Below are 27,097 nucleotides of genomic sequence, written 5' to 3' on the forward strand. Positions count from 1 at the left end.
TTTGTGCCCTTGACATTGTCTGAGATGTTATAAACACAAAATGAAAAAGATTATCATTAATTAGTTAATTTGTTTGTATTTTGTTATGGAGTAAATGTGTTCCTTCAAACTTCATATATTGAAACCCTAACCCTCAATATGATGGTATTTGGAGGTGAGACCTTTGGGAAGTGATAAGGTTCAGATGAAGTCATGAGGATGGAGACCCCATGATGGAATTCGTGTCCTTGTAAGAAGAGGGAGAGACACCAGAGGTTCCTGTGGTATCCTATGAGGATGCAGTGAGAAGGTGGCTGTATACAAGCCAGGAGGAGGTCTCTCCTCGGGAACCAAATCTGCTGGCACCGTGATCTCAGATTTCCCAGCCTCCAGAACTGAGAAAAAAATATCTGTTTAAGCCACCCAGTCTACAGTATTTTGTTATGGCAGCCTGAGATAACTAAGACATGTGAGGTCTGACAATTAAGTTCGCGAACGTGTTGCAACAATGTTCTAACCTTTTTTCATATCAGAGGAGGGATTATTCATTATGAATTTGTACCAACTGGACAAACAGTTAACCAAGTTCACTATTTATAAGTGCTGAAAAGGCTGCATGAAAAAGACGAAAACGACCTGAACTTTTCACCAACAATTCATGGTTCTTGCATCACGACAATGTACCAGCTCACCCAATGACTTCTTTACCCGAAGATAAAGGAAATATTGAAAGGAAGACATTTGGATGACATTCAGGACATCAAGGGTAATACGACGACAGCTCTGATGGCCATTCCAGAAAAAGAGTTCCAAAATTGCTTTGAAGGGTGGACTAGGCACTGGTGTCGGTGCTTAGCTTCCCAAGGGGAGTCCTTCGAAGGTGACCATAGTGATATTCAGCAAGGAGGTACGTAGCACTTTTTCTAGGATGAGTTCGCGAACTTAATTGTCAGACTTTGTATATTATTCATGGCACTTAACATACGTGTCGCTCACTGAACTGTGAGCCACATAACAACAGGAGCCGTTTCTATTTTGTCCGTTGCTGTGTCCCTGGTACTTAGCTGGGAATGTGGGAGTGGTAGGTACTCCATAAACACTTAGAAATGGATGGAGGTACATGGCATACGGGGTATGAGGGATGTGAAAATGACTAAGACAGCTCTGTCCTCACAGGCTAACGGTGGTATTGAAGGCATTCAGATACTTTTGATTATTATAACATGAATTCCTGGAAGAAGAGACGGTGGTGGGCATAGGTGTTTGTAAGTAATTCTGCTGTGTCCATACCTTACTGAGACCCATTGTGGTCTCTCTGACAATGGCAAACCCCTTGAGGGAGGGTCTCGTCTTAAGTGTCCTTGTGTTCTCCGCAGCATGGGGTGGAGCGTCTAATTCACTAGGTATTTGTTGAATGAATGGATGAAGCAGATGGCAGTGGAGAGATAAGAAAAATCTCTTAGAAAAGAAGCACTGGGCCCTGGAATGTGAGGGGGCCTGGAGGCTGCCCAGTCAATACGTGTTTATTGAACACACTAAAAGATGAGCCCGCCATTTTCAGCAGGCTTGCCATCGACCCTCCATCAATAAACATAAACACTGTTCTGCCCTTGACCTCAAGATTTAAAATAATAAATAGCTTAATTGGTCATTATTAATTCTACCTTGGATTTATTATAGATTAATGTGGCCTTGAAAAGAATCACTCCCACACTCAGCCCAGGCATTTTATCCTGAGCCTCCCAAAGGGGTGTGTGTAGTAAAACAAATAAAACCGGCCTCCCATCTCCACCCTCACATCGATAGCACATTTGCTATTGAGTCCAGGCAAATGGCCATTTGCGAGGTTGCATGAGGAGTTAAGTCACACGGGCACAATGGAATATGACAGCATTCGTCATGGTAATATTGTCCTTCTCATTACATTTGAATATCTATTAGCAGTGTGCGAAGCTTCCAACCTCGCTTCCCATTCGAGAGCTTAGGAGTTCTTCAGTCAAGGTGAAGTCCACATGTGCTCCCCAGAAATTATTAGCCTACTTGTAAGCCTAAACAGAATCACAGCTATTGTCAGTAAGAACTTAATTTGCCAAAGCTCTTTTCTTCCCATCCTTAATTATGTATATATTTATGGACTTGAGCCACCTGCCTGCTCAGTGTTCGTGTATAACCGTATCTCTTATGTGCCACTTAATGGCTCAGGGCTCTTCCTTTATACTCTCTTTGCTGCAAACTCTACATTTAAATATCTGTACTCGGTTCAGCTTCTGAGTATTAAAACATTTTTTTCTCCACTTCCTTGAAAAGCTGTGAACAAGCCTTTTAGCATTTTATCTGGACAAAACAGTAGTGGTTTTACACAAGAAACGAGAACTCTGTAAGTAAACCTATGTATTTATATGACTAAAGTGCGTTATAAAAAGAAGCAGTAAATCCAGTTTTCTGCATAAAAGGAATTAGATTTGCCAGTTTACCTCTGCACTGGGATTAATAAAATGTGCAACAAATAGCTGATGGAATGATCCATTTGAAGTTTGTAAAGGCATCTTGGGAAGCTGGCTGGAGTAGCCTTTTTATTTTTTCAAAAAAGGATGCCTGTTAATTTTTTGATTCAGTCTTGTGCCTGAATGACTGTTTTAAAATGACCCGAGAGACTGTTACCTGCCCATTTCTGCATGGCTGAGCAAATACACCCGCAAATCCAAGTTTCTCTTCATTTCCATCACTATACGTCTCCAAATTACCGAGAATTCATTCCTGAGCTGGAGAGGTGCCAGAAGTTTCTCATCTAGCTGTCTGTGGGCTGCCTTTTTCTTTCCCCTCGTTGAGGCTTTCTGATGCCTAGAGTGAGCTCAACTCAAAGGTTTCCAGCCTCACACTCGCCTCACATTCCCCCACAGTCACACCGAGCTCTGCGATTCTGAGGAATACCGCATGCCAGCATCCGATTCACAGTCTCCTTTTACCTGCAGGTGTTCCAGAAACTTCAAAATGCGTCTGGTAATGTATTTGCTCCTCTAAACATGCCACTCTGGCATGCATTATATGTAGCTGCTTATTATTTTTTTTTAAAATCGGTGTTCTGAATAATATGCTTGCTAAAAAATGTCAAAGGGGGCTCGTAGAGCAGAGTAAGCTTAATTATTGGTCTAGGTGTGCGTGTGTGTGTGTCCTTGTTAATGTAGTCAGATTTGCATAAATATGTATTATTTATGTACACTTATGTCTGTGCAGGCAGATCACTAAAGGAATCTCATTGAAAGCACTACTTTTTACGTACATCCAGGTTTTCTAATCAGATCTGTAAGCATCTTACACAGCAGCAAGTAGAGGAAAATTACATTTTTCATCCTCATGTACGCGTCACGTTTTAGGCACCTATTTGAAAAACCCTCCTTTCTTCCTTGAAAAGAAGGTGATTGTGTGTGTCTGTGTCTATGGGGATGGGGTGTTGGTTTTTGAAAATTCGGAGAGAAGAGTTATCTTGCTTCTGCACGAGAGAATTTCTATCCCATGTTACCTGCCTTCTTAAAACTCCCTGGTCACTGAGGGGAAGAGATGTGGTTGTGCTTCGGAGTAACCCCAGGGGGACGTTGAGCCGCAGTGTTCAGCAGGCATTTTAGGTATTCTAAGTACTAGTGTTTGAATAATAAGTAGATGGGGTAGACTTGCTATCGCCGGGTCCTGCTCTGTTTCTTGCCTTGTGGAAATCACATCCACTCTGTACATTTAGGATGTGCATGTATTTATTGAACTCTAGTAACACAGCATGAGAGTGTGGGCTCATAAATCATACTATTTATTTGCCAGTGTTGGGTGCTACATTCTAAAATTAAGAAATTACTTAGCAATTAATAATCCGTTCAGTATCTCTTGTCTCATTGGGTGAGATTTACATCCTTAGGACTTGCTCTTCTAGTTAGAGACGAATGATTTAAGGTTCAGATTTAATTGCTATTTCAAATCCTTAAGCTAGAAAGGTGCTTGCAGTACTTTATTTAAAAGACTTATTTTGAAATATGTGTATGTATATTTCTAATTGTGGTGGTGAGCTGATTATGACTGTAATGTGCTGTATGTTTAAGATAAACAACTTGTCTTGAGTATTGCTCATTTGTTTAATAGAAATCTACTTTCTTGTCTTTATGTAACAATTCTTTCACTTTGCATTACGTTCTCGCTTTTTGAGAGATCAATAATTACTAATTATTGTGAAGATTAGAAAATAATGTAGCAACTCAGAATTCACAAAGAAAAGTAGTTTGAACTAGCAGTTTTCTGAAAAATAAAATAGATTTTTACAACTGGGTTTTCTAAATGTACAGTAAGTATTGATATTTAAAAATGGAAACATCTTAAATGTAAACTTGTTAAGTGGAACAGATTACAATAGTATTAATGCCATCTTATTGTAGTTCCTCACTATATTTAAAATGAAGTAGTAAATAGGTTAATTATTTTATATTAGCTATTAATTATTTTTGAATCATAATATTGATTATAAAACAATTGGTTTTGATTTGATTTGGATTGGAGGAGACTGTAAACTTTGGTAAAATAGTTTACTGAATTGCAACAATAAAAATGTATACTCTTGAAAATCAGTGTGAAAACTATTTTTACTTTTTAATGTTCGAGATCTAATGTTTTATCACTTAAAGAGCAGCATACTTATGGAGGATTATGTATATTTAGAAAAATTACATAACTTTTAATGTTTATTTTATCAACCATGTTCAATTCATAATTGCTCAAAGTAGTACAGTAAAAATGCATTTCAATATGTATGAATGATTCCTTGAGAGGACATATTATATTAGGAGCCATAAAAACCTGTGTAGACTATTAATGTTATACTCATGTATTGCTCTGTGCGTAACGGAGTTTTTCAAAGGTACTATTCATTCGCAGTATTTAAATACACCTAAGATTGTGACCTCTTCGATGTAGGAATCTTTGAATGTGAATATCTTGATGAGGGTTTCAAATTGAATACGTAGGATGGCTGAAGCTTTGTAGTACTGTTTTGGTATGTTTTGCAATATGCTTTAATACATATATACAAATATTAAGCTATGTAAAAACATTCATTCAACCGCATACAAAACACTTTCATCTTACTTTTGAAGTTGGTTATTTTGTTTGAAGTCAGTTTCATAGGTGTAAAAAGAGGTTTTATTTTTCTGAGCTTATATGGCGCTGTGTGGTAACAGGAAAACATTCAGTGCCACTTTGTGGGGAATATCTTATGTATGAAATAATGAGAGGAGAGAATGCCGTGTTTGCCATCTGTCTCTAATTATGATTTCCTACTGGCTTTTAGATGTATATATTATAAACCAGGCCTTTATTTTATAAAACAGAATTATATTAATTATAAAACTTATGCAATCATTTTTAGATTGTACAGCACTTCCCTCATACAATAGTTTCCCCATTCTGTAGCTGAGATGGTCTTATGAAACATTTCATTTTTCAAGGCTCACATGTAGATAGAGGATATAAAAAATATAATTTGCAGACTGACCAGGCATCCACAGCCAAAAACATTCATCCTTTAAGTAAGCATTTATTGAGAGTCACTTTGCTAAGCCATCTCCTAGCCTTAGGGAAAAGGGTAGGTGGGGGAGGGGAGGTCTTGGCTAAAGAAAAGGGAGATGCTGTTCCCGCTAGTTCATTACTAGCAATTGTTTATGGAGGCACAGACACCTTCAATGTGGTATGAGAAGTAGATTATATTTTGTTCTACTTTGTTTCAAACTGGTACAGTTCTTAAGGTTTGCCAATAGAGAGGAATGATCACAGTTGGGGTGGATAGGGAAGGCTGGTCAAGAAATCTCTGGAGAAGGTAAGTTCTGAACCAAGTTTTGAAGGCAGTCATTAGCAGGAATGATGGAAAGAAGAGGAATAGGCACTTTAGGTGGGTGGAAAAGAAATATGGGAAGAAGCAAATCAGGGCAGGAGACGACAAGGTGATGACAGTGTGTGGAGAAGAAGAGGAGCCATATTGGGAATAACAGGAAGTGAAATTGAAAACAAAATCACATGGTTGGGTTTGAAGTGTTTTTAATTAAGCCTCGTTAGCCTTATTACATCCTTTGGACAGTTCTCTGAGAAAGTGAACATGTCTTCTATGTTATTATACCCAACAACTTCTGTAAATGGCATTTCAAAGTCTATACAATAATAATGAATATTTCTTGAGCATTTACTATGGATCAGGCACTGCGCTAAAAAATTTAAATGCATTATCTCACATAGTCCTCACTTGCTGTTAAAAATCCTCATTTTGCAGATGAAGAAACTGGGGTACTGAGAAGTTGCATAGCTTGTGTAGGGTTATACAAGGTCAGCAGTGGTGGAGCTGGGATTTGAACCCAAACTCTGGAACCCAGCCTTCTATCCACTACATGACAAGACCACTTCAGCCTATCACTTCATCTGTAGCTCCCGGTCCAGATGGGTATGACCGCTGTGGACTAGATGTGTCATTTATGTCCTTTGGGAGCAGATACTAAGACAGGATTACTGAACAAGTGGTTTATTGGAGGGTAAAGCTAAAAGGAAGAGGAAGCAGAACTGGGTGGGGAGAAAGTTCAGACCACAATGTGAATCTGAAAGTCTCATCCAAGTCAGTGGCCTCCAGAGGGAAGATGGCCTTACCTTGAAGGAGCCCCACGTTGAGCAGAAAGGGCTAGGCCTAGTACTCCTGACACGCTCAGTCACTCACTGGGGGTTCCCAGGAAGGACATGGTTATGACTCAAAAGTGAAAGCAGATCCTTGTGTTCTGTACCTGGAGGCTATCAGCTAACTGCACTTTTTGCAGCTGAATAACAAGTTATTTTTTGAAGGGAGATCTGAGTGGTAGACCTCCTTGGTTGCCAAGGTGATATCTCTACAAAATATCCCATGGGAATTCAGGGTGGGGCGAGCAAGGCACCTAGGGTGCAGAATTTAAGGAGGCCCTCACTCTCAAGATGATGTAAATGCAGGGTGGCGTGGGTATGTGAGAGGAAGTGTCTCCTTAATTTTACAATTTGGAAAATATATAGGAGGTTCATGGGAAACATGCCTGGAAAAGGAAATCAGAATCCATCAAAGAAATGTAGGCATGGAGTTTGTTTTCCCTTGAAGGTTTTGGAGCAGAGAAGTGACATGATCAAATGGTCTTTTGAGAAGGTGAATCGTGGTCATGATGTGGAGGATGCAATAAAGGGAGAGCAGTCAGGGTCAGGGAGACCAGTGAGAAGGCGGTTTTGCTGTTATAGGTGAGAGGAGATGAGAGCTTGAACCAGGTGTGTAAAGAATGGGAAAGATATGAGAAAATATGAAGTAAAGGTGAACAGGATTTCAAGATTGATTAAAGGAAGAAGGTAAAGGGAAGAGAATACTCAAAGGGGACTTATACGTTTGAATTGTGTGATAGGGGCTGGTATATTGGAACCAGAAATGGACAGGAAGAGACTCTCATTAAGGGAAGATATTAAGAGTTCAAGAACTGTCTGCCGATGGACTTCTCCTTTATTTTTCCAAATGAGTGACATACAGACCTTTCGTTTTTCTCTCATCTCAGGCACTACTCAATTCCTCAAATTTTGCCTGAGTTTTACTTCACTGACCCAATCCTTTGAACAAAAGGTTAAGGCACGGAAGACAAAAGTTATATTTATAGACAACAACAATGCTGACAAAATTTAGGTTCCCTTTTTTCAGATTCAATAGTAAAAATATATTTTTTTAATTTTTATTTTTGTATCCCTGCAGTTTTTAAAAGCCACTTTGAGGTATTATTATTATTATTATTACACTTTATTTCTCAAGATGATGTCTTTGCTTCATGCAGACCTGATCCTGGCCGCCAGAGCCTAGCAGGATCTGCTCTTTGTTTATGGGACAGAGTGAAGAGTCAACACTGCTTTCCTGAGATGCAGACGTCTTCTCATAGAGAAAACCTTAAACAGCTGTTTCCCACTGCCCAGCTAATAAAGTGACAAAAGTTATTGATCTAACATAAACAGAAAAAAATATTAAATTTCTTTGCAAGTAAAGATTCACATAGTTTAGGATTGTGATGTACAACTGAAAACCCAATTTTCAGTGAAAGGGAAATCATGGCAAAGACTTAATGCTAAATAAGCTTTAGGTACAGACATGAATAGTAAGTTTTTTATGGATTTGGAATGCAATGTGAGAAGCTCAAAGCAAATATTTAATTGCCCTTAAAACTGAACAGCATAATGGCAAAATTTGCATATTCTTCCAGGCTGACATGTTTTATTGTAGTTCAGGAAAACACTTGTAGTAATATTACATTAGCTTCCTGCTATACAAAAAAGTAAACTTTTAAGAGACGATCAAATTAACCTCCAAAGCCTACCAAGCAATCATACACAGACTTGTGCCTAACAAGCTGTGGCAACCAAAGATAAGCTCTGGTAACATGTGGTTTTATGACAGTGATAACAGATCTGATGCCCCATTCATAACTAGGGCTGCTGACACAGAAATACAGGATTTGCACACTCTGACCTCCCGAGTGTGAAGCTATTATGAGAAGATGAGTGGCAATCTTCTTCCCAGCCACAGACTTAGATATGGGACAGCATGTTTTCCTTATTGCATTAAAACAAAAAGCAGTAAGACACTGCGACATGAAAGCAAAGGGGTCTGTCCATGTGGACTTTTGTGATTCTGTGCTTCACTCTTAACCTTCAGGGCAGTGATCTGTACTGGACAGTATTTAATCTTCATGACAGACTAATGAGTAATGAGGAAAGTGTTATTGGTTATTACTCATTTTACAGATGGGAAACTCTGGCTAGAGAGGTTCAGTAACTTGTTCAAGGTCACACAGCAGGTAAGTAGCAGACCTGAACTCTCATACACCGTGCTGGGCATGGTGGGTGTGAGCAGAGCAGTGATGGGTGGGCTTTCCTCCCCAGAAACTTCTCTGAAGCGCTCCTTCCTCTTGCTGCTCTTACATCCCTGGGTCCTTTCTATCTACAGTAAAGAAATTCAGTTGTAAACTCAGGAACCAGCACCACAGCTGTTTTGGGTTTTTGTTGTTGTTGTTGTTGTTGTTGTTGTTGTTTTGATGGACTGATAATGAGTTGCTTACTGACATTATAAATATGTCGCTACTGTATTCTAGTGATGTATGTCCCTGAGTGGGGTACATACGTCATTTGTGCCTTTTGTACCCAACTATGTCACTCGTTTGTACTCAACTATGTCACTTTTCTTAAAAAGGGCTCTGTTACGATTTGGAATTTAGAGACCTTAATTCTGTCTTCAGTTGTGGTCCACACTGAACAATTTGAGCTCAGACTGTATGAGAGAGAGCAGATTGCCCACATGCATGTGACTACAAATACGTGAGCATTCTAACTGCACAGAACTGTGGTAAAGGAAGAATTAGGGGTGATACGGCCCCTGGAAAAACTCTCTTTATTGACAGGGATAACTCCCATTTAGCTTCCTTACACATGAAGAAATGGCGTAGTAGAATAAATACAGGCTTCAGCATCAGACATTCTTGGGTACAAAGCCTCCTTCTGTCACTTTGGCAAGCCACTTGAATATCTCTAAGGAATAGGGATGATGCTTTGTATTGCTGTGAGGCTAAAGATGGTGCATGTATCATTCCTGGCATAGAATAAGAGTTTAATAAATGTGTTTAGCACAATAATAGGAGCACAGAGGCAGATGCATAAGTGACTAAAAGTACCTGATTCTGGATTCAAGCTTCCTAGGTTCAAATCTGAGCTCTATCATTTATCAGCTGAATGACCTTGGGAAATGTACTTAGCTTTTCTGTGCCTTAGCTTTTTTGTCTGTAAAATGGAAATGATAAAAGTATCTTCCTCATAGGATTGGTAGAAGGAATAACTACGTGACTTAATATAAGTAAAACACTTTGAACAGTACCTGACACACAGTAAGCACACCATGCGTGTTAAGCCCATTTATGAGATTCAGTTGACTTCAACCTTATTCTTTTCAGAGTAAGGAGCCTGGCAATGCACAGGACACCTAAAGGCAGCATTTCCAGGCCTTCGTAGCTAAGACCTGAAAATACTTATTTTAATTCAGGGTCCACTGAATCATTGGTATTATGTACCTCAGTCTAATAGTTTCTTATACAGTCGGGGTCTCGCACACCAGTTGTGGGGGAAGAGTAAATCAGTACAGCCACATTTAGATGGCAGCTTGCAACATCTGTCAACATTTTAAATGCACATCTTTTTTGACTTATCAATTTTACTTCTAAGACTTTTCCTAGAGATATACCCACGTCATTGAGCAAACAAATGTGGTAGAATTGGTTGCAGCATTGTTCGTGATATTAAAAATCTATAATCAACTAAATATACATCTAGAGAAAAATGCATAAATAACTTACGATATATCCATGCAATGGAATACTGCAGAAGAAGTTTACAAACTGAGAATTACACAAATGGCTATGAAAAACTGTACAAGCCCACTTTTGGAGAAGACAACCATTTTTCAGAGCAATCACTATAGTATGAATGACATTGTTTGTGTTAAAGAAATAAACAGATATATACTTACATCTATTTACTTGTTTAATAATAGAAAAATTCTCAAAACACTTACAAGAAATCATCGATAGTGTTTACCAACAGGAAGTGGAAATGTGCATTGAGTGGGTACTTTTACCGTTCACTGTACGTGTGCCATTTGAATTGTTTAACATGGGCATGCATTACTTTTACAATTTAAAAAAATGGTAAAAATCACTTTCTTTTCCCTATCCCTAGACATTAGTTTTTGAAATAATTAGTCCTTTATGCAAGGATAATCCTAACCCTTGGTATAATATTTTTAAATTAGTGAGCCAAGTATCATCCTAGGTTTTAACTTAGGATGTGTATGAGCTCACTGCCAAACTCCAGAGAACAGAAACCAAATGACTTAGGACATTTCTTAACATCAAGTCACAGGAGAGTCTTAAGTCCTGTGGCAAAAATTTCTGTTGTTCAAAAGTTCATGCACTTAGAGACGAGACATTAAATCAAAGAGCATTAGATGGGAGAAGGGAACATTGAGTAAATGACTTTTCCTCAGGACTTAATAAATTGAATGCTAAACATGGGGAAACATTCCACATGGGATTTTTTCACATTAAGGTTTCTCTGTATTTTAAAAGTTCCTCTCAGTCTTTTGCAAAATGCTATATAAGAGTTACATTGCTTTTGGGTTTTGAGGGTAAAAGTAATTTGTATGCAGGGTTAATCAAGATTCCTTGCCCTTTGGACTTTTAAAAGTGCTTACACATACATTGTCTCCTTTGGTACTCATAAATGAGGTATTTAGGACAAGTATTATAAAGCTCATTTTCTACATAAGCACCTGAGGTTTGCAGAGGTTAAGTGATAAGTTTAAGCCAGTCAGTGCGTAGCTGAAACACAAGGACCCTTGGTTATGTCTTGGCTGACCTTGCCACCAGCAGCCAAGGGCGTAGCTGTGTAGCAGAATCATTCCTATGGTCGTGATGTTGGTTTATTATTTTCTTGGAATCACTTTTATTCTGGTTTAGAAAGACCCAGGAATGACCAATTGAACTTTCTTCCCAATGTGAATTTTAAACACACTCATTTAAATGGTTAAGGGACAGCTAATAAACTCAGATAGATCTGGGTTCCCATTTCAACTCTACCCATTACTGGCTATGTAATTAATCTTGGGCAAATTGTTTCATCTTTAAAATGGGGGTAATGGTAGTGTTAATCTTCCAAGGCTGCTGTTAAGAGTTTAAATAAAATAATGTATGAAAAGTGCTGGACAGAGTGCGTGGAGTATAGCAAAGAGTTCATACACACCCGCTTACAATAAAAATTAATAATATTAAAAATAAGTCAGAGTTCAGGTCAGTGCGGTCGGTGTGGCTCAAACAGCCACCAGAGCTTTTGTTTACTTGGAAGTGACAGCAGGAGCTGCTTCCCAGCGTGGGCACCAATCAGTTTCTTTCCTTTTGAAGGAAACTTCCTTGGAACCACAAAGAACTAAGAGCAGGGAGCAAAGTTGCCTAAAACTTCACTGAGCCTCAGTGCAGAGGCTCGAGCATCTTTGACTAAAGAACCCACCCCCAGGTTGAAACCAGTTTTCCAGTTTATGGTCAACAGTAAGATGAGGAAGGGAAAACGGGCCCAGTCACCCAGGGCTTTAACGCAAGGATAGTCATCCCCCTAACAGAGCAGTCCTAAGATCTTCTTGCTATGGGACTTTGTCTTTAGTCTCTTAAATTTCAACGTCTTAAATCAGATTTTGGGGGAAATCTGCAAAGCCAGAGCTCATAATTCACATAATTAATGACGGAGTGATTTATTTACTATTTAGCTTAAAAGTACTTTGCTGCTTCTTTTTTTTGAGTTTTTAAAACTTGCTTTTCTTTGCTACATGATTAATTTATGCTTACTGCAGAAAATACAGAAATCAAAACAGAAGAAATAAAAGTCCTTAGAAGGAAGCATTGTTCATATTTATTTTGGTGCATAGTTATTCAGACTTTTATAAAGAAATATATTTATTTTTATGAAAACTGCCAAGCACTGTACGTACAGTTTATAACCTTTCAAATACTAACAATATATCACACACATCTTCCCATATCAATAAATGTTTTTCTATAACACCATTTTCAGTGGTTTCATATTATTATTTGGGGTAAACTTAAGATTTTTATTAAAATGTAGCTGACATGCATTATTATACTAGTTTCAGGTGTACACCATAGTTATTCAACACTACCCACCTGGCACTATACGTAGTAATTACCGTATTATTGATTATATTCCCCATGCTAAAGAAGTGATCACCGTGATAAGTCCAGCAGCCGTCTGACACTGTACCTGCTATCACAGTATTGTTGACTGTATTTCCTAGGCTGTGTATTACATCCCCAAGACCTGGAACTTTGAACCTCTTATTCTTCTTTATTGTTTCTCCCCTTTAAATCTTTCAATTAGAGTTGACATTCAATATTATTTTATATTAGTTTCAGGTGTATAGCATAGTGGTTAGACATTTATATAATTTACAAAGTAATATCCCTGACTAATACTCTATGCATAGGGTCCTAGTATACGTAGTTGTTACATAGTATACTAGCACTATACATAGTTATCACCATGTTATTGGTTATATTCCCTATACTTTACATCCCCATGACTATTTTGTAACTACCAACTTGTATTTCTTAATCCCTTCACCTTTTTCACCCTGCCCCCAACCCCCCTCCCATCTATCACCCTAAGAAATCTAGTACCCATCTGACAGCATTCATAGTTATTACAGTATTATTGATTATATTCCTTATGCTGTATGGTAAATTCTCATGAATACTGCATAACAATCAATTTGTACTTCTTAATCCCTTCCCCTTTTCACCTACCCCCAACCCCCTCCCATCTGGCAACCATGAAAATGTTTTCTATATCTAGGAGTTTGTTTCTATTTTGTTTGTTTATTCTTGTTCTTTAGATTCCACTTACAAGTGAAATCGTACGGCATTTGTCTTTTGTCGTCTGACTTACTACACTCAGGTGCATCCATGTTGTCACAGATGGCAAGATTTGATTCATTTTTTACAGCCAAGTAATATTCCACTGTATATATGTACCACCTCTTCTTTATCCATTCATCCATTCCGGGGCACCCAGGTTGCCTTCATATCTTGGCCATTGTAAATAATGCTACAATGAACACATGGATGAGCACATCCCCTCAAAGTAACATTTTGGGTTCTTTGTATCAATACCCAGAAGTGGGATTCCACTAGGTCCTTCTTTGTCTCTTAGTATAGCCTTCGTTTTAAAGTCCATTTTGTCTGGTATAAGTATTGCTACCTCGGATTCCATTTTCATGAAATATCTTTTCCATCCCTTTACTTTCAGACCATGCGTGTTTTTCAATCTGAAGTGCATCTCTTATAGGCAGCATATGTAAGGGTCTTGTTTTCTTATCCATTAAGTCCCCCTATTTTTTTTTATTGGAGCATTTAATCCATTTACATTGAAAGTAATTATTGATAGGTATGTAGTTATTTAAATTTTATTATTGATATTTTTATTTTTATTTTTTTCGTCTTGAAGTCCCTCTAAAATTCCTTGTAAAACTGGTTTAGTGGTGATGAACTCCTTTAGCTTTTTCTTGTCTGGGAAGCTCTTTATCTGTCTTTCAATTCTAAGTGATACATTTGCTGGGTAGAGTAATCTTGGTTGTAGGTCCTTGCTTTTCATCACATTGAATATTCTGTGCCAATCCCTTCTCTCCTGCAAAGTCTCCTGTTGAGAAATCAACTGACAGTCTATTGGGAGCCCCCATGTAGGTAACTAACTAACTGCTTTTCTCTTGCTGCTTTTAAGATTCTTTCTTTGTTTTTAATCTTTGTCATTTGAATTATGATGTGTCTTGGTGTTGGTCTCTTTGAGTTCATCTTGTTTGGGACTCTCTGTGCTTCCTGGGCTTGTATGAGGTCTGCCAATTAAGTTCACAAACTTGTTGCAATGATGTTGCTAAACTTTTTTGATATCAGAGGGATTATTCATTATGAATTTGACCAACTGGACAAACAGTCACCAAGTTTACTATTTGGAAGTGCTGAAAAGGCTGCATGAAAAAGTTAAACAAAAGCGACCTGAACTTTTCGCCAACAATTCATGGCTGTTGCATCACGACAATGCACCAGCTCAGACGGCACTGTGTGTGAGGGAGTTTTTAGCCAGTAAACAAATAATTGTATTGGAACATCCTCCCTACTCACCTGATCTGGCCCCCAGTGCCTTCTCTCTTTACCTGAAGATAAAGGAAATAGTGAAAGGAAGACATTTTGATGGCATTCAGTACATCAGGGGTAATAAGATGAGAGCTCTGATGGCTATTCCAGAAATAGTGTTCACATTGCTTTGAAGGGTGGACTAGGCTCTTGTCAGTGCTTAGCTTCACGAGGGTAGTACTTTGAAGGTGACTGTAGTAATATTCAGCAATGAAGTATATAGCACTTTTTCTAGGATGAGTTTGCAAACTTAAATGTCCAACCTCATAGATCTATTTCCTTCACCAGGTTAGGGAAGTTTTCTGTCATTGTTTCTTCAAATAGGTTTTCAATTCCTTGCTCTCTCTCTTCTCCTTGTACCCCTATAATGTGAATGTTGGTGCACTTGATGTTGTACCAGAGGCCCCTTCAACTGTCTTCATTTTTTTGGATTCTTTTTTCTTTTTGCTGTTCTGATTGGGTGTTTTATGCTACCTTATCTTCTAAATCACTGATTCAATCCTTTGCTTCATCTAATGTACTGTTGATTCCCTCTAATATATTCTTCATTTCAGTGATTGTGTTCTTTATTCTGACTAGTTCTTTTTTTTATGTTTTCTATCTCTATTTGTATGCTTCGTTTCTCTTTGTTGAAGTCTCCCTGAGATCATTGATCATTCTTATAGCCAGTATTTGGAACTCTGCATCTGTTTTGGAACTTGTCTCTATTCTGTTTAGTTCATTTTCTGGAGCTTTGTTTTGTTCTTTTTTTTGAGACATGTTTATTTGTCTCTCCATTTTGCCTACTCCCCCTGTTTGTTTCTATGTATTAGGTAGAGCTGCTGTGTGTCCTGGTCTTAGTAGAGTGGCCTTATGTGGTAGGTGTGCTGTGGGGCTCGGTGGCACAGTCTTCTTAGTCACCTGAGCTGTGCACTCCAGGTGTGTGCCCCTCTCTTGTAGTTGAGCCTTGGTTGTTATTTGCATGTCAATGGGAAGATTGACCTTCAGGATCATTGGTTATGAGGACTGGCCACGACTACAGTGAAGGAATTGTGGCACAGGGAATGACCCTACAGAGCAGGATCTGCCTCAGCAGGGCTCTGGGGCCTGCCCAGGCTGCCCTGTGGGTTTGTTGTCCTTGGAGGTGGCTGGGTGATGCTCCATCTCCTTTCAAAGCTGGCCACTGGGCAGGAGTCTCAGGGCCACCTGGGAGGGGACCCGCTGCAGGTCAAGATCAGTCTCAGCCTGTGACCTGTGGAGTGGCCCCGCAGGAGCCTCAAAGCAATTTGTAGATGGCCACCACCCGTGCCTGGCTTGGAGCCTTGAAAAGCTAAGCACCAAACCAAGGCCAGCTTGGGGTAGACATTTCATAATTTTACCAATCTTCTAATGTTGAATGCTTAGGTTTTTGTTTTTTTTCTCTGTAAGAAAAATTCTTGAAAAATCATTGTAGAAATCCTTAATTCATTCTTTAAAATAAATTCTTAGAAGTGGAATTTCTAGGTCAAACTGTAAATACATTTTTTAGGCTTTTGGTGTCAAAGTGTCTTCCAGTTAAATTTTACCAATTTTATTTGTACTATTGGTACAGGAGTATAGGGTACAACTAGATCAATGACTATTTGAGTAAACATGACTTCTATTCATTTATTATGAAAGGTGAATTCCTTTAGAAAAGCCCTTATGTCAAAAATAAAGAGTACTTCTTCTTAATGTCAAGTTCTATTTTTTGTTTTTATACTCCAAGCACCATATATCCATTAGATGGTGTGTTAATTGTATTTGGGAGGTTGGTAATGATATCAGTATCATATGAGTAACTTTTGATGGGAATGTAACAGAAAATGAGGGAAAGTTGCTATAAGCACACTTCCACTGGAGCCCATTAATTCCACCCACATACCCTTTTTAAGATGTGAGAATAAAACAATCAAGGGAGTATAAACCTTTCCACTGTGGTTATCATCACATCAATTTTCTGTAGGGCTGAACGTAACCCTGCCCGATCCCTTCTGCATCATGCTAGGCTTCTCAGCAGAAAGGTTAAGATTGGAACCTTTTCAGTAGAGATTACTCGTGATGACACTAGCTCTGTTGTCAGAGTAATTCCTGCTGGAAAGAAGGTGTCTGAATTAATGGTCTAATAAACTGAGTTAGTGTTTCATCTTGGCAAAGGATTAATTAGGGGAAGAGAAATTAACATTTATTTGGATTTTTATTTGGCAAGCCATTTGTTATTACATTATTGAATTTAATACTCTCTATAAACCTGTGAGGTAGGTATTACTGTGGGCATTTTACAATAAAGGAAGTGAAGTTCATTCAGATAAAGTGTCTTCCCTATGGTCACACAGTTGGTGAGCTGCAAAGGTGGGATTTGTACCGAGATTCCCTGTTTCTGGAGCCTGTGCTCTTTATACTGTTTCGTCTCACCAGTTATTCAACAAGCCTGACTGTTTCTGTTCTAGATACTCATTGTAAGCATGAATACACTTTTAGTCAACTGAACTGTAGGTTTTCTCTTCAAAATCGGTGTATTAGGCAGACGTAGAGACTTGATGCACTTATCAATGCTATGCCAGTCAGGATACATTTGTAAGCCAGAAACAGAAAATCCACTATCTTGCTTAACAAGCTATCCTGAGACAGAGGGGTTCTGGGTTTTTTTCAGAGGCTCAGTGATTTCATTATGGACCCAGGTTCTTTCTGTCTTGTTACTCTGCTATATTCAGTGCTGGCTTTTACGGTTGTGGGGTGACTTTAGGAGCTCTGAGACATCTTCATAAAACAATATCCAGAGACAGGACAATAGAATGGCTCTTTCTCCCACTTTATTATTTTTTTTTTTTAGAGCAAGACAAACTGCCCAGTAGATTCTTTCTTATGCCTCACAGCCCAGAACTATGTCATAGATCTTTTCCTAACCCAAACACTGGCATGGAGAATGGCTTAGGCCAATCAAGATTCACTCCCAGGGCTGGGGAGGGTGAACCCTGAAACTAGAGCCAGTATCTGTGGGAGGAAGAAGCAACCTGAAATGCTACCAACACTGCTTTTGAGAGTTTGAGATTTCTTTTCGTAAGCAATTGAATATATACTCTGAGGTTCTTCAGTGAGAGAAAAGTGTACTGTTGCTTTTCTAGAAAGTTTTACTTTTGTGTAACCAACATCTACAAATGTATGTCATTTTTTTCCGTGTGCTCCACCAAATCCTTCCTATAGCCGTCACTTTTCTCCAATAGGATTCTGTATTTTTTTTTTTTACCAGAGTGTTCAATTATTTTAACTCTTCTGCACTAGTCCTTTTTGATGCAACTTCTTTTAAGAATGAGGGGAAAGTAAGATTTTTAATGGAAAGTGAAGAGACTCCAATAGTACCTGCCTACTAGGGCTGGCACAATTTTTTGCTTTTAAAAAAGAGTGCTGCCTTATTGGAGAACATTAAGTAGAAGAAACCTGTATTTTCTATCATGAATAAATACTGATCATCTTTTTTTTCAGTAAGTCATTTAGCCCTCATGCTTGTGTTAGTACAACAAAACAAAAATTGAAATAGACATCTATCAATTGCCAAAATAATTAGATCGATAAAATAATTTGTTGATTCAATGGGGGGAATCAGTTAATAATTTTTAAATTGAATTGGCTTATTAATTGAATTGAAACAGTTCAGTTCAACAATTGTTTATCAAGAACGTACAATTACTAACACAGAATAAATAATATATGCAGCCGGTTAGCTCAGTTGGTTAGAACGCGATGCTCGTAACACCAGGTTTGCCAGTTCAATCCCCGCATGGGCCAGTGTGAGCTGCGCCCTCCACAACTAGATTGAAACAACTGCTTGACTTGGACCTGATGGATCCTGGAAAAACACACTTAAACAAAAGTTAAAATATATATATATATATATATATATATATATATATATATATGCCATAGAAAGTCTTACAACCTGGTAGATGAGTAAATAATCAATATATGAAAAACATCTGTGATAAACTATTACGTGAGATGCATCAAAGGTACATAATAATTATAACAAGAAAAATAATGCATTGAGTACTTATTATGGTCTAGAGTATGCTTTTATTATGCTCTACATGTAGGAACTCATTTAATTCTCACAACAATCTTACAAGATTTTTTTTTGATTAGCCCTATTTTACAGATAAAAAAACAGAGGTAATAGAGAGAGAGAGAGTCTCATGGGGATGCAATTAACTAACTCTTCCTGGGGACGTGGGGGAAGCACATGTTTGGGGGAAAAGATTTAGAGAAAAGGTGACTTTCCAACTAGGGTTGAGGGAAGAAACCCAGAATAGAAGGCTTAGCAGTGGGGGAAAAATGGCACCTGCAAAAGCATCTCTGAAAGACCTTTGCGTGTCTGGTGTGGCTGAAGCACTGTGAGGTAGAGAACAAGTGGAGGTGAAGACAACGCTGGCTGGGCTGTCGGGGCCGTGTGTGTCAAGCTAAGGAGCCAGGGCTCTATCACTGGTCAAAACTATTTAAGGTGTTTGGGGAGGATAGTGACATCTTCACCATAAGAAGATGATTCTGGGACAGAATGGACAAAAACAGATTGAGGTAAGAGAGGCTGGAGAGAAAGGAAATATAGAAGATTATTGCAATGATCCAGGACAGAGACAGTGAGCCCTGGACTCGGGGAGTAGGGGAGGAGAGAACAGGAAGGAGGGACACTCCTAGGGCTTGGTAACTTCTCGGTGAATAGTGATGCCATCGATCAAAAGAAAAAAATAGGATTATTTCTAAGCAAAAACGTGAACCTCGACCAGAAGCCATACCTTATATAAGATTTACCTCATAGTAGATCAAAGAATTGAATGTAAAATGTAAAACTAAAAATGTTAGGAAAACAACATAGGAGAAAATCTTTGAGACCCCAGGCTAGGTGAACACCTGTAAACTTGACACCAGAAACGTGATCCTTAAAAGAAAAAAATGAACAAGTTGGAACTAATTAACATCAAACAATCTTTTTTTAATGAAAGAAAAAACATCTTTTTTATCAAGGCAATGAAAAGACAAGCTACTGCCTGGGAGAAAATATTAGTAGACCACCTATCTGACAAAGGATTTGTGTCTAGAATAAATAAAAGACTCTTAAAATCCAAAATTTAACAACAAATAAATCAAACAATGCAATTGGAAAATGGGCAAAATAAATAAACAGCCATTTTATTGAAGAGGATATAAAGATGGTAAATAAGCACATGAAAAGATATTCAGCATCATTAGCCATTAGTGAAATGTACATTAAAATGACAATGAGAGGGGTGGCTGGTTAGCTCAATTGGTTAGAGCATGGTGCTGATGGTGCCAGGGTTGGCGGTTCAGTCCCTGCATGGGCCACTTGAGCTGTGCCCTCCTAAAAAAAAAAAATGAAAAATGGACAATGAGATATCAGTATAGCTATCAGAATAGTTAAAATAAAAGGCTGTGAAAACAGCAAATGTTGATGAAGATACTGAGAAACTGGATCACTCATACATTTCTGGTGAGAATGTAAAATGGTACAACCATTCTAGGGTAAAATATGGCAACTTCTCACAAAACTAAAAATGTGCTTACCGTACACCCCAGCAATTGCATAGTTGGGCATTTATCCCTAAAAATGAAAACTGTGTTCACATACACAAACAGAAAACTGTACACAAATGTTCATAGCAGCTTTATTAATAATAGCTAAAAACTAGAAACAATCCAATGTATTTCAATGTGTCACCACCAAACTGGTTTACCATGACATGGAATACTCTTCAGTAATCAAAAGAAAAGAACTATTGATATACAAAACAACTTGGGTGATCTCTAAAGAATTATACTGAGTGAAAAAAGCTAGCATCAAAAGGTCACATACCGCATGACTCTACTTATTTAACATTCTTGAAACGATGAAATTATAGAGATGGAGAACCGATTAGTGATTGCCAGCAGTTAGGGAGAAGGAAAGAAAAGGGAGGTGTGGCTCCAAAAAGGTAACATGAGTGATCTTTATGATTGAACTGTACTGTATTTTGACTGTGATGGCAATTACTCAGACCTACACATGCAATAAAATTACATAGAACTAAACATACACACATATACACAGTGTACATAAAGCTGGTGAAATATACTTAAGGAAGGTGGGCTGTACTAATGTCAGTTTCCTGGTTGTGATATACTATACCGTGTTTCCCCGAAAATAAGACCTAACCGGAAAATAAGCCCCAGCATGATTTTTCAGGAGGACATCCCCTGAACATAAGCCCTAATGAATCTTTTGGAGCACAACTTAATATAAGACCCAGTCCTATTTTCGGGGAAACATGGTAGTTATGCAAAATGTTACCGTTGAAAGAAACTAGGTAAAGGGTATACCAGCTCTCTATTATCTCTTACAACTACATGTGGATCTACAATTATCTAAAAATAAAAAGTAAAAGAGAATTGTGAAGGAGAAAAGTGGGTGTGCTAGGAAAGATTTGGAAATACTGAGTTTGGGAAGCTGAAGAAGCCTGGTAAGATGTTCATAGGACAATGTCAGGGGTGAGGGGAGTTAATAAGCATGAGGGTTGTTTGCATGAAAGTGGTTAGGGAAGTCTTTCGTGAGATTGCCCCGGAACTGAAAATAAAGCCATAATAATGCCATTCATAGAGTTAACCAAAAGCTAAGTGCCAGACTTTGTGTAACTCCTCTAGACCTGTTGCTTATGCAGTCTTCACAAAAACCCTATGATGTAGCTATTGTTACTATATTCATTATACAGATGAGGAAGCTAAGTCCTAGAAGGGTTAAGTAACTACCAGGGTCGTACAGCTGGTAACCAGAGGAACTAGTCTGTGTTACTCCCGAGATTGCCCTGCCTCTGGCAATAGGGAAGAGCCCAGGGTAAAAACACAAGGAGCATGATCATTGCAAGTCTTGACAGGAAAAGAGAAGCTCATGAACGTGACAGAAATGGTAACTCCATTTTGCCCGAGTTTCTGTATTTTGAGCTTTAATGAGATTTTATTCTAGTCCTGTTCCTTAGCTTTCAGATGCATCCTAGTCACGTCTTACCAGGGGAGAAATACATAGACCGTGTGCACAAAGTTGGTGAATGGGTGGATTGGTTCTTAGAAGCATGTGGTCACAGAACTGGTGTATGGGGCTAGTAACAGGTGTTCTCATGGAGTCAGTGGACCAGGAACCAAGTGAGGGAAGTAGGGCCAGAGATCAGGAAACTTGGCCCAGGCTAAAAATTGGGAAGTACACTGTGGATGTATCATAATGGAGGAACTGGGAGGAGGGGAATGGAGGGAAACGAGGGTCAGCTGTGAGGAAACAAGGTGTGAGTGGGTGAAAAGAGATGATTCTGGAGCTGATCCAGGGCAGCAGGGAGCCTGCAGTGACCTTCCTTTCCCTGAGGCCTGGGACAGCCAGGGCCCCTCCCTTGAAGACAGAGCTAGGTCCTACATAGCCCATTTGTCTGCCTTAGTCTCAGACTTCCCACCTTTTGTTTTCATTAAATTGGCCAACTGGAAGGAATTGATCAAATTGATTAGTTGTCTGGGTTCATATGGGCATAAATTAAACAGCTCGTCAGCTTTTAGGAAAAAGGAATAAATGTACTTTTTAGTTTCTTGAGTGCTCTTATTTCCTCAGTTGATTTGTACCACAATTCCTACAAATGTAGCTTAAAAGTTAAACTAATTTCCTGAAATATAGTGAAAAACACCAATAGAGGAACTTCTAAAATTAGGTTAATAATTAATGTTGACACACAACAACCCTAATTTGAATTTTTCTTAGCGTATTTCTGAGTACTTCAGCACTCTTCATCTTTATAGTTCATCAATTCATCAGTTCTTGCTCCAACTAACTGATTAAAAAGAATGTTGCTGGGATAAATGGATGACTACAGGTGTACAGTAGGGAAAATACAAAATGAGTGTAGCATCAGAAATCAAGGCAGTTCTCTTCCTGATTTCAAACTATATTGCAAAGCTGTAGTAATCAAAACAGTATGGTACTGGTATAAAAACAGATACATCAATCAAACATAACAGAGAGCCCAGAAATAAGCCCAGGCATATAAAAGAATAGTTTTTCACACACACACAAAAAGAACTATGTGAGGTGATGGATGTGTTAATTAACTTGATTGTGGGAATCCTTTCACAATGTGTGTGTGTGTATACATATATATAAAATCACATTTTACACTTTAAATATATTATAGTTTTGTCAGTTATATCTCAGTAATGCTGGAAAAAAGAAATCAAGGCAGTTTTCAAAACCTAAATATGTCTCACACACATACACACAGACACAGACACAGACACAGACACACACACACACGACAGCTTGACGGTCAGGTTTGCTTTGGAAAAATTTGGGGAAATGTAAACATCAAAATAATAATACTCAAGTATTATAACTCATTAAATAAAATTTTCAAAAGTCCATGTGTTCATAATGATATTAAAAAGAGAGAGAAAGGAGGAAAGAGGAGTGAGGAAAACTATTCCTTGTAGAAGAATGCCAGCTAATGAAGAAGAAATGGAATTGGACAATCACTATTTTGAAATTTCTAATAAATTACGTAAAGATTATCAGTGGAAGCTAAAATCATTTTGGGGATTCAGGGCATTCCAACAATCTTAACGTATCACCCCTCAGATGACTTAAATTAATACAAAGGGGGAAAATGTGCCTCTGTAGTGGAGAGAGCCAGAATACAATATTACCTACAGAGTACACTTGGCAAAAATGTTAAATCAGCATATAATCATAAGGAAGTAATCCTATAAGTCCAGAATCCATTTTATTAGACAAGTGGCTGGTATCTTTGTAAAAGTCAATGTCATGAAAAACAAACAAAAGGCAATGGGACTGTTCTAGTTGTAAAACAACCGAAGAGAAACACAGCATCCAAATACATGTGAACATTGATTGGGTCCTGGATTCTCCTCCCCACCCAACCGCACTTTGGGCAAAGGCTGTAGAAGACATTTTAGAGAAAACGTAAAATTTAAATATGATCTGTATGTAAGAAAATACTACTGAATTCATGTGATGTTTCTTAGCTGGGATATTGTGCTGCGGTCATGTAAGAGAATACCCTTGTTCTTAGGAGATGAATGCTGACGTGTTTAGGGGTGAAATGTCATGATACCTACAATGTACTTTCAGGTAACTAAATTTTTTATGGATGTATGATCTGATACAATGGTTCAGAACTTTAATTTATTGGTTATTATTTTGGATTTGTCTCATTTCTCAAAGTTACGACAGTTCATTTAAAATTCCTCTGTGATAGTTTGAACTCTGTCTCCTATTTCATCAGCTTTTTGGTTGCTTTTGGCCTTCATACTTGCTCAGCAATGATGAAGCAAATGCCTGGATTTGTATTAATCTCCTGTGTCCTTCAAAATCCACTACCCACATCTAGGTCATCAGATAGAGATTAGCATATGAGCCTGCATGATCCTTACCATTTTATTAGATTCTTGCAACAATTTTGCAAGAGACATTTAGGTCTTTTCCTTGTTTCCAGCTACCTTTTGTTTGAAAATGAATTTAGCTCATTAGTTTCCTAGAGAACAATCATTTAGAAAAGAGAAAAGTCAGGGACTTTTATATCACCACTTCCAACCCCTTTTGCTAGTTAATTCTTTGATAATAGGAGATATATTATGAAGGTTTTGCATGTATATATATTTTTTCTTTTTTTTTTTTTAAATTCAAGATTTGGCTCCTTTGTTTTCCATAAAACACCTCACCTTTATATGGCAGCCAAAGTCAGTGGCATTGAGTACTGCCTTCCAAATGTGTCTTCACCCAAACCTGGTAAGGCTGGCAGGACAGGGGCCACCCTCCTTTCTGTCATGCTGGGGAGATGGAGGCTGGAGAGGACCGGTGTCACACAGCATTTAGTGAGTGTGTGATGGGAATAGGGTCTGGGCCTCCTGGGTCTTTGGGATTTTTTCTCCTTTACATTCTTCTTCCTGGCACTGTCCCAACCCTGTGCTCCTAGCCATTCCTACAGTGACATTTCGTTTAATTACAGTGGTTGACTGAGCATTGCCATATGTCCAGGTCATTAGAGACAAAGACAAACACTTCATGGTCTCTGGCCTCAGAGTGCTACTTACGGCAAGGAGAGCTAGACATTAGATATAATATTATGGAAATTATATATTATATTAGATGTAGGAGATTAGATCTAGAAAAGGAGGATAGAGAAGTTGTTCAGAGGTATCTCTGTCATCTTCAGGAACTTATTTTTGTGATTCTCTGGACTTCTCTGGAGAGAATCTGCTGTTTCTGTAGATGGGGGAGAGGGGAGTTCTACTTACTATTGGAAATTGTGGATAAACTTGCATCCCTGATGATTTCTGTGATTCTGGGATTCAGCACAGGTCATTAGAAGTGTGAGAAGAGCAGAAATACCATACCTCACACTATCTCCTCTCTTGTCTTTTTTTGAACGTCTACAATATAAAGAGAGCCAAATGTGTCACCAGTGGATGGGTTCACTGAGGAGCAGAGAGTGACAGAGAGCCTCTTGTGAACCCTTAGAATAGGAGGAAGAGATTAAAGCTGCTAAAAGATGTCTGATCACTATCAGGTTGTAAGTTCAGGGAATTGTGTTTTGGGAGCTAGGATTTGATCTTGGGTAGGGCAAATCATGAATGGCACTTTAAGGGCATCTTCTTTATTATCAACTGTTGGTTGACGTAAATTCATTTTCATTACAACTGGGTTAATATTTACGTAGTTTGCACAGCACGATCAGATATTATAGCATCGAAATACTACCATATCACGGGGTAATACCCATTGCTCTGTGAGATCCCATACCTCCACTCTCTTAGCATCTTCTCCAGGACTGGCTTCACCATTCCCACCTTCAAAATCTAGCAACCAAAGAATGAATGCTTGGCACAGCAAGAAAACTGGTTGTTACATATTTTCAATATCTTCCCCTTCCTAGTTATTATTATAGTTCCTAATTTCATGCCATTAATTATACAATTCTTCCTCTAAAATATTCTCATGCGTTAGAACTTGGCGAACTGACTATTAAAACTATTTAATATCATGACATCAAGTGAAAACTCAGTCTTAGTAGTTTTCTAGTTAAAATAATAAAAGTATTAGTAAATGTGTGTAGTGTTCATGTTCCTGAATTCCTAATAGAGAACCTGCCTCTTTTTGGAGTATGGAGACTGTCAGTCAAGAGGAAAATGCGGAGGAAATCAAGCACAATGAAACCTTGGGTACTGGAGGTGCCCCACGCATGTTGTCCTGTAGGGAAGGAGGTGGTTCCACGTGGAGGAAAGAGCCAATCAGCGGGCATCAGCTATTATGCCAATGCATATTTTTATAATGGCAGCCTCCCCAGTTGTTGACTTCTCTTGGTCCACAAAGCTCCTTGTAGCGACCTCCCAGGTGTTGTCTTTAGCTATTTTCTCTGATGCTCTCCCTTGGACTGTGGCCTCAAACCCATTTAATGTCTTCCATATTTAGACTCTCTTTGTCTTCTGGCGTCACTAGGTACAGCCCTAAGTCTTCCTGGGATCAACATTTTTGTAATGCCTATACCTCTTGTCCCTGGCTAATGTTCAGTTAAACATGTTGTTTCTTATGTGAAAGGGTAAACTCATTGTTTCATAATTCAAGTGAAACTATTTCTATCCAAGTCTTCATGAGAGGATGTTTCTGTATACAATTTCATTTATCTACTATTTACACACAGCAGCTACACATTTTTAGCTACTGGGGTGTTCAACTGTCTTTTGGATTCAGAAAAAAAGTAATCACGGCTGGCACCTGCAGAATGGCTGTCTTTGACTGTACTTTCTCTTGCTCCTTCACCACGATGAATGTCATACTAGTAGCCGTCAAAAGCATGTTCACCTGAAATGGTTCTTTTTACAAATAAGAAACATGACTTTGAGTGCTGTACATCAGTTGCCAAGCTAATAAGATAATCCTCTTTTCGTTTCAAAGTCTGTACTCTAATCTTAAAACAGAAGTCTCCTTTTCTCTCTCTCTCTCACTTTTTTTTTTTTCAACAGCCACTGGATAAAGATTCTGTTATCGTAATCCTATTAAAATGTATTCACTTTTGCAGTACACTTTGATAGTAATATTTATCCTCTAAGCACCTAGGGAGAAGAGTGATAAAAGACAAATCTATTCAAAATTTTGGGAAAAAATATTGCAGAGAATGAGAGAGGAACTATATTAAAAGCTTAGAAATGAATAGCAACTAATATCCATAGCAGAAAACAACAATCAGTAATTCATGAATTAGGCTTCTATTTAGCCTCTGAATGGTAAT

General features: G+C 38.3%; 1 protein-coding gene across 2 annotated transcripts in view; it reads left to right on the forward strand.

The window, feature by feature from the left end:
* Positions 1–2,613: 2,613 nt before the first annotated feature.
* SCHIP1 (schwannomin interacting protein 1) overlaps positions 2,614–27,097 on the forward strand; it is a 670,730-nt gene continuing 646,246 nt past the window's right edge. The window contains exon 1 of one of the 2 annotated variants that reach the window (XM_019731976.3): positions 2,614–2,979. In XM_019731976.3, the coding sequence (XP_019587535.3) occupies positions 2,914–2,979 (66 nt within the window). In that variant the 5' untranslated portion in view covers positions 2,614–2,913. Of the gene's footprint in view, positions 2,980–3,538; positions 3,603–27,097 lie in introns of those variants that run through there. The other variant, XM_074327035.2, reaches the window with a different exon arrangement.

The sequence above is a fragment of the Rhinolophus sinicus genome, chromosome 17, assembly GCF_057876585.1.
Source record: "Rhinolophus sinicus isolate RSI-liver-muscle chromosome 17, RSI-T2T, whole genome shotgun sequence".
In the NCBI taxonomy this organism is placed as follows: Eukaryota; Metazoa; Chordata; class Mammalia; order Chiroptera; family Rhinolophidae; genus Rhinolophus; species Rhinolophus sinicus.